The following is a 9,751-nucleotide window of genomic DNA, read 5'->3' as shown; positions in this document are numbered from 1 at the left end:
TTGAGGTATCATCACTTCCTTAGTCAACTGTTTTGCAATCTGCTTCGGTATTCTGGTAATTACGTATATAAAAGTACAAATATAATTGTAGGGATCTGAGAAAACATCTATTTGGTTATTTTATGAAGTTTCTAGAGAAAAAACATGAAAATAGAACACGAAATAACATCATTTAAATGGTTTTCGAAACAAGGAAACTTCTTTTCTGAAACTGAACGAGAAATTCCTTCCTACTCTTATGTTGCTTCTTTACTATCTTGTTCTACATATATCGTAAGATAATCAATACGACAAAGTGTTCCCTTACTCTGACAAGTTAAACTAGCTTCATTTTTACACAAAAATATGTAAAAAGTCTATTTCCTATGGAAAAATATGTTCTATGAATGAAGTTGCAAATCACTTAGCATAGTTGCATTAAGTATTACATTGTATGTAAGTGTCCCTTATTCCCCTCTTCTTGCATAGGATTAATACTAGGACCTCCTAGGAAGACAAAAACACCAAGACCAGTAATGTTTGTTCATCGTGAATTGTAACATGTAACATGATGTCATTTCTGTGAATATTAGAAAAAAAAAATGTAAAACGGACGCGTTAAATAATACTCAAACCCATTTAAGTATAATTTAAAAGATATATTTTCTACTTTGATAAATTTTGTATCATGTTTTTGTTAAAAATTTAAGTGAGTTTAATGTTTAGTGAAACGCAAGAAAGATGAATAAGATATAACCAGGATGACATGATCTGCCTATCTTCTATGATTGGATCCATCATATGTGCCAAAACAAAGAAAGATCATTCTTGGTGCACTCTATCCACTACTGCTGCCACGTAAGATTCCAAGTGCATGACTCCTCTTTTGATGACAGCTCTTCTATTATAGGTTCGGCCAACCTTTCAAAGTCTTTCTTCTCTTCAGAGTTTTCTTTCAAACTCGCTAGAAATCATATTTACAGCCTAAGTTAGTCAAGTCAAAGGAAGATTTAGTGGATCTCTCATGTCTATAAGGTTAGTGTATCTCTCATAAGTGCATCACACAAAGAAAGAAAATCGGCATGGCTCAAGTCTCACAAGGGTTTAAAAATCTAAAAACTGATCTAAAACTAATCCTATCATGAACAACTACTCTATCTATTAATGAATGACTTATACTAAAACACTTAACCCCTATCAATCTAAGAATTGGCAGTTTAATAGTGTGCTTAAAAAGAGAACAACGAAATCTATCAAAATTTTGAAAACAAAATCTGGTTAAAAAAACTCCAAACAACAACTAAACAAAGTTAAATATAGTAAAGACTGTCAAAACCTTTACACACTGCTCAAAACATTAAAAAAAACATATTTGCAAGTTAGAAACAACAAAAGAAACAAACTTGCATTCAACCAATTACCAAGCATATGCACAACCATCAAGTCATCTCATGTTTCATGACATATCATACACACATATAATTATAACACCATGCCACATGTTCATATATGCACACAAATTTAAATCATTAAAACATCACATTAATGGAATACTGTTGGGATTTTTAGGACTTTTGAAAATATGAGAAATATATGTGATATGTTATACGGAGGAACATATTTCTGTATTTTATTGATATACCCTATATATAGAGCAAAATATAACAAATATCAAGTATAAAATATTTAGAATATATCATTCCTAATTTAAAATAATAACTAATTTCCTAAAACTGAAACATATATTTAAAACTGAAATATTTCCTAAAAACTAATTTAAATAAAAAAGATATTAAGTAATATTCTCAACATTCCTCCTTGCTTAATATCTGTTTATTTAAATTTTATATCTTCATATTTGATTATCCATCTTTTGATGCTTGATTTTCTCTTCTTTTTGTGCTTGTAATATTTGTTTTTCTTTCTTCCATGGCATCACATCTTTCTTCAATTTGGCATCATCCTTCATATTTCTTCTTATATCAGCATCATCTACTTTTTCTTTTTGTCCGGTGTGGATTTTATTGGAGTGGCATTGGACCTTTTATGAATATTAGAATGTAAACCTCCATCTACTTTCTTCACTTTGACATCTACTCTCTTCCAGATATATTTATCTTCTAATTTTGATCCTTCTTTCATGCTCACTTTCTTTGTATCAAACTAGTATTTCTACCCTGCAACGCAGGGGATATCAAATTTTAAAATTAAAAATTATATTATATTTATAAAATTAATTTGAAATTATAAAAGTATAACTAAATTTAATATAAATTTTATTTTATAAAATTCAATAATAATATTTTAATTTGATTTTATAATAAAAATGTATTTAAGTTATTTATATATATTTTTAATAAAATGTATTATATATAACTATTTTAAATAATATATTAAGATTTAGTTAATTAAAATTAAGAAATCAAATTTAATTTTGAATGAAATATTGAGTAAAAAATGTAGAAAAATATAATAGTTGTTTCTCTAATAATAAAAATGATGGACGATATAGAAATTGTTGAGTAGACTTAATAAAGATACAAACATGAGACGATACAAAAATTGTGAAGAGTAAACGATATAAAGCTACAAATGATAGATCGTGCATATAAATGTAATTTTTAATTAGTCACATAGTACTCTCTCTCTTCAGATGTGTTAGTTTGGTACTCACTTTTAAAAATGTGTCAATCTAATCCCAACTTTTAAAAAAATGTCTCAATTAGGTTCTTTTCACTCTTGTAAGTCATTTTAAATATCGATATCATTAATGACGTTAATACTTTTTTTCTCTTTCTCCAAGGACCTGATTGAGACAAGTTAGGACCCAATTGACACCTTTTTAAAAGTGGGTATGAAACTGACATATCTAAACAAAAGTGAGTATTATCCGACTAATTACACCTAAATATAAATAGTACATTCTTTAAAGAAACAAATGTTAGACTGCAAACAAAATATAAATAGTAAACAATCAAAACTTACAAAATGTAGACTATGTAAACAAATATAAATAGTACACTATGCAAAAATACAAAGGTTAGATGTTTGATAGACTCTTCTATTGGAGTCCTTTTTTCACAATTTTTTTGGATTTTGAATTTCAAATTTTAACTTTGCTCCCATATTTTATAGCTTTTAAAATTTAGAATTTAAATTCAAACTTTATTACTATATATTTTGAATTTCAAATTTGACAATATATATCCTAATTTAGAAAAAAAATATTGAAATCGAGAATTTAGTGATTTTTATATCTTTAAAAATTTTAAGAATGTATAATTTTAACTTGTAATGATATACCAATATCTATGTTATAAAAATTATTTTTTAAATTATTGTTTAAGTTTGTGTAAAATGTCAAAAATATGTGAAAATTATTTAAAAATTCAAATTTAAATTTTACAATTATATATTTATTATTTTACACCATATTTTATTTATTTTTACTATTATTATTATATTAGGACTAATATGTTAATATATTATTATATTATTATATTATTAAGAACCATAGAGCTTTTATTCCTAAATATTATATTACTTATTTATTTTCTATATCATATTTTTAACTTTTATTGTTTTTAATTGTGAATTTTAATGTATTTTCATTAAATTTTTTTAATTTATCATTTTTTCAGATTTTGATAATATATAAAATACGAACATTTCTTATAAGTTAAAAATATTTGAAAGTTGTTTAGAGACATTATAAGAATCTATTAAAAAATCTACACTATTTTACAATTTTTTTTTGAATGTTAAAATTTAAATTTTATTGGTATATTTTTGGTTTAATTAGTCAAATAGTACCATTTTCATTCTAAAGTTTCAATTTGGTAATTGCTTTTAGAGAAAATGTTGCTGTATATATTTCGAATTCCAATTTTTACAATATATGAATCTTAATCTTGCAATAATATTGAAATTGAAATAGTTAATTATTTCCATATCTTTAAAAGTTTAAAAATTTTATAATTTTTATTTTTTACCTTAAATTTTAATTATATTAATATTATTATATTTTATATTTACATTATTACATATTATTATATTTTATAATATATTATTATATCATTATGGGTCATCAAATTTTTTGAATATTTGAATTTATATATTTTTATCAGAAATATTAAAGTATTTATTACAAAAATTAACTTTTTGTATATATTTTTCATTTGAAATTTGAATCCAAAATTTATTAATATTATTATATGTATTATGATTATTTTTTCACAACTTAAAAACGATATTATTTTCAATGAATTAATTTTAAAATTTATTCTAAAAACACACGGAAGGAATATATTACCTAATATTATATATTGCTTGATGTTTAAAAAAATCAACTATAAGAAAAGTTCAATTTTGAAGGACATTAAATGAAAAAAAAATAGTTTCCAATGTAAATTTAATGTAATGTAATATTATATAAAAATATAAAATGATAATATTACATTAATCCTACATAAATATAAATTTATTCTTAAATTAATATCTAAATTTAATCATAAATTGATATAGAGTTAAGAATACAACCATAATCAGCACTATTAGATCAATCAGTTTTCAAACACATTAATAGAAGAAGATTTTGGTTTCCAATGCAATATTTTAAAACTATAATTGATATAGAGTTAAGAATACAACCATAATAAGTAATATTAGATCAATCAGTTTTCAAGCACATCAATAGAAGAAGATTTTGCATTTTGTATTAATCATTAGCTATAGATAAAGAAGCATATAATATCTCAAAAAACAACATGATGATATAAAATTTTATATTTTTTATATACTTAAAATTGATAAATAATATTTTTCGTGAATGTCTTAAACTCTAATTATGTGTTTGATTGATACTTCATGATTCATTGAGTCCCACAAATCATGATTGTTGTTGTTCATAATAAATAGTCATAATTCAAAATGCAAAATTCTTGGAAGACAAAAAGTTTTTCATTTATTATTTATATTTTTGACATTTATATTGAAAGACTTGTTGGTTTCTAATATTTAATGTTATTTAATGACAAAGTAATTCATCTTTGAGAAGCCCCAAAAATATATTTTGGAAGTAGGTTGGAAGAAATTGAAAAGTTCTTTGAGAGATTGAAAAAATAGACCTTGGAAGTAGTGTTGGAAAAAACTGGAAAATTGTTTTAATTCTTCTTAACATCTTTATATTTTTGGAAGATGAAAAGTAGATTTTGAAAAATATAAATATATTTTTCAGTAAGCTAGGTAAAAAAAACAAAGTCTTAATTTTTAATTTGGTAATTAAATATATTTAAGGTAACTAATTTTATTTGCATTTATTAATATTGTTATTAATTATTAAGAAACTATTAACTTATCAGAGTTTAAGAAAAGTGTAATATGTAATGACTATTTTTAAAATAAATTAATAAAATACATAATTTTTATGTAGAAGAGGAGAAAATATTAATACTTATATAAAAAATATTTGTTAGTTATAAATCTTTCTTCTACTTTGAACTTTTTAAAAGTCTATGTTATCATTAATGAGACAAATTCATGGAGTCAGAACTTTATTTTAATTTTGTTTGTTCAAAAATTTAAAAACTTGGATTATGCCTTTATAATTTGTATTTATTATAAAAATAAAATGTAGTTTATGATTTACATTTACTTCACTATAAAAATTGTGAAATAGTAAATATTATCTTATCAAATAATATTTAATATTATATTTTAAAGTAGGGTTAAGTATGTTTTTAGTCCCTAATTAATTTATTGTATTACCATGTTTAGTTTAATTTATTTTAAAAACAATAGTTACTTTCTCTACAAAACTTTGTAAAAGTTCCTAAAATGTCATATGATACTTAGTGCTCCAAAACATTAATTATGAAGACCACCAATTATGTTTTTTTGGGACATGACACTCAATGAATGTTGGAACATGTCTTCTCCAACACATCATTTCCAACCTTTGTCACCATAATTGTTCTGCTCAAAGATTAAATTTTCTGCATTGGTTTGTGTTCTCATTTTGCCACATAGGTCTATGTGTTTTATGTTCTTAGCAATTGTATAAATGTTTGCATCTTCAACAAACACCTTTGGACTCCTTCATTCTTCTTAAACACCCACCGTATTCATCCATCCAAAAAAATATTACTAGTGTGGTATGTGAAGAGACAAAAAAATAGAAATCAAAGAAAACGTACACATAAAACATAACCCAAAACAAAAAGAAAAACAAATAAATAAAAAAGCAAAAAACACGGAAAAAAACATTAAAGCAAAGAAAACCCCCCTAATAATAAAAAACAAAACTTTAATGGGTTAAACAAAAAGTAAAAAAAAAAAACATATTCGAAGATGAAAAAAAAAACAAAACTTAACATAAACAAATCGTAGTTGAAAAAAAATTAAAAAGATTGGAGAAAATCATAAAAAAATAGTAAGCTGATTTTAATGCAAAGAAAAAATCTTAATAATGAAAAACTTCAATTTTGACAAATCAATGAAGAAGAACACAAAAACAGTGAGTTGAGTATGATCCAAGTCGAAACTTAAATGGATTAAAAAAATGAATAAAAAAAACAAACTGAAAATCGAAAATCAAATTGGAAAGAACAGAAGACATGGATGTGAAAAGAAGAAGAGGTAAACTGAAGACACATCCTGATAAAATCTTACCCGTGAAAAAAAAAAGATGGTAGAAGAGATCTTCAGTTTTCTCCTTCTTGAAGATTTCATTCATTTCGAAAACAAAAACAAAGTTAAAGTTAATATGTGAGAAAAAAAAACCCACATAAAAAACAACAACACATAAATGAAAAAAAAAATAAAACTTAAAAAAAAAAGAATAATTTTAGTCCAGTAAAAATCAAACATTTTACAAATTATCTTCATGAAGGTCATCAAGAATCTCAGAGCAAAAAATAAACCAAAAGAAAATAAGATATGAAAATAAAATATCCATCGAACAACAAATTTGAGAGAAAAAAAACTCGATCAAACCAATATCGACAACAAAGAAAAGTAGATCTGGAAGCTAAATATTCATCAAAGAAAATAATAGAATAAAAATAGGTAGATCTAACAGAAAAATAACCATCAAACACAAAATTGATAGAAAAAAAATAGATTTGAGAATATGGTAGAAGAACGTAAAAAAAAAAAAGAATTTGTTACCTTCTTTTATTCGTGAAGGTCATGAAGAAGTTAGAACAAAATGTAACCAAAAAGAAAATTAGATATGAGTAAAAAATATCCATCGAACAACAGATTTGAGAAAAAAAAGCTTGATCCAACCAATGTCGGCAACAAAGAAAAGTAGATCTGTAAACAAAAGATTCATCAAACAAAATATTAGAACAAAAATAAGTAGATCTAAGAGAAAAATAACCATCAAACACAAAAATGATAGAAAAAAAAGTAGATATGAGAAGATGGTAGAAGAACGAAAACAAATGGGAACTTGTTACCTGTTTCTTATACGTGAAGGAGGTGATGAAGAAGCTCTAAGACAAAAAATAGCGATCCAACATCTCATCAAAAATAGATATGAGGAGATGGTAAAAAAACGAAAATAATGAAAATGAGAAGTTATTACCTTCGTTGTATTTGTAAAGGTGCTGAAAAATCTCACAGCAAAACATCAACCAAAAGAAAAGAACATATGAAAACAAAATATACATCGAACACCAGATTTGAGAAAAAAACCTCGATCAAACCAATCTCGTCATATAATAAAAGTAGATATGAAAGCAAAACATTCATCAAACAAAAAAATATAACAAAAATAAGTAGCTCTCAGAGAAAAATATCCACCAAACACAAAAATGATAGAAAACAAAAGTAGATCTGAGAGATGGTAGAAGAACGAAAAAAAATGAAAATGAGAAGTTGTTACCTTTTTCTTATTGGTCACGATGGTCATGAATCTGAGAGTAAAAACTAGAGGAAAAGATCCATGCAATAGAGATGAAAAGAGAAGACGGAGACTGATGAAGTAAGAGAGAAAATGAAAAGTTGGAGAGAATGAGATGAAGAGAGGAAGAGAGAAGACAGAGAGATGAAGAGAGAGAAAAATCGGAAGAGAGAGAAGTAGATGAAGAAGTTTGAATATCTGTGAGTGAAAAAGAGAGAGAAGAAGATGAAAAGGTTGGGAGGAAAGAGAATGATTGGGTTAGTGGGATACAGAGGTGAGACGAAAAAAGAGAGATATTATTTTATTTTTGATTTATTTTTGGAAGTTCCAAAATTATGAGAGTTTGACACGTCAACCTTTTTACTTTTGTAGTAAGAAATATTTGAATTGTAGTAGTTCAGAAATAATATTTTATTCAAAAACTTGCCATTTGTTAGTTCTCATTTGTATATAGATAGAGATTCCTCCTTCATAAAATCCAGCACAAATCTTTTGTCTTTCATGTGGACTTTGAATACCTCTATGCTGTTAGTATTTTTGATCACACATACTTTATTTTCAAAGGAGACCTTATAACCTTTCTCTAACAATTGAGCAACACTTAACAAATTCTGAGTAATCTCAGGAACATATAAGACATCAAAAATTAATTTGATACCTGAACGAGTTTTAATTGAAACTGTTCCTGTACCTTTCACAGCAAGTTGTTCTCCATTCCTAATTCTTACCTTGGAAATATTTGATTTATTCAGCTCCTTGAAAATTTATCTATCATGAGTCATATGGTTTGTGCAATCATTATCTATAATCCATGGATTTGAAGATTCGTGGGTAGTGACACATGATTTTGTAAAAAGTAGATCCTCCTCTGATTTATCCTCATATGATTTATTCTCCACAATCTGAACATCTTCTTGAGAATCTTTAGATTTGCATACCTTTTCCACATGTCCCAATTGACCGCATTTGTGACATTTGACATTTGGCCTCCACCAACACCAGTTGGGTTGATGACCTTTTCTCTTGCAATGGGGACAAGATGGAAAAACCTGTGTGTTGTTGTATTTGCTCTTTCTATTTTTCTTGACTATGAGAGCATTATCTTTAGTGTAATTTAAATTACCTTCAACTGCCTCATGATCTTCTTTCATCAATCTTTGTTGTTCTTGTGCTTGCAAGGCATGTATCACCTCTGTAAAGGTGATTGTAGACAAATCTTTTGTATTTTCTAAGGAAGCAATAAATGCCTCATATCTTTCCGACACCGTCACCAAAATTTTCTCAACGAGTTTGGAATCTGAAAACTCCTTTCCCAACAATTTTATCTTGTTGGCAATACCCAACAATTTGTTTGAGTATTCTTTAATTGTCTCCGACTCTTTCATTCTTTGCATCTCGAACTCGCTTATCAAGTTCAAAACTTTCATGCCTCAAATCTTCTCGTTCCCTTCATATTATGCTTTCAAGTATTCCCAAATTTCTTTGGGAGACTTTAGAGTCATGATCTTGGTCATAATCATTTGTGAAACACTTGCAAACAATTATGATTTTGCCTTTGCCTTTGCCTTTCTTGTTTTATTTTCTTTATGCGCTTTCATTTGAGCCACGATGGGATTTTCAGACAAGGAAACATCATCTTCCTCCATAACTTCCCATAGATCTAGCCCCTCTAGATATGTTTGCATCCTTACCGCCCATAGATCATAGCTTTCACCATTAAAGAGTGGAATAACGACGTGTGACATATTTCCTTCCATTCTATTGGCAGTAAGAGCAATGACTCTTGATACTAGTTGTTGGGATTTTTAGGGCTTTTGAAAATATGAGAGATATATGTGATATGTTATACGGAGGAACATATTTCTG

At 26.2% G+C, this 9,751-nt stretch overlaps 1 protein-coding gene across 1 annotated transcript; it reads right to left on the bottom strand.

The window, feature by feature from the left end:
• Window positions 1-8,649: 8,649 nt before the first annotated feature.
• LOC146881702 (uncharacterized) lies at window positions 8,650-9,312 on the bottom strand. The gene has a single exon (XM_085669314.1). The coding sequence runs from the start codon at window positions 9,310-9,312 to the stop codon at window positions 8,650-8,652; it is 663 nt and encodes a 220-aa protein (XP_085525440.1).
• Between the last annotated feature and the right edge of the window lie 439 nt (window positions 9,313-9,751).

The sequence above is a fragment of the Vigna unguiculata genome, chromosome 11 (assembly GCF_037176805.1).
Source record: "Vigna unguiculata cultivar grain cowpea cultivar isolate G323 ecotype 2 chromosome 11, ASM3717680v1, whole genome shotgun sequence".
NCBI lineage: Eukaryota > Viridiplantae > Streptophyta > Magnoliopsida > Fabales > Fabaceae > Vigna > Vigna unguiculata.
This window is presented reverse-complemented; position numbering and strand designations above follow the sequence as displayed.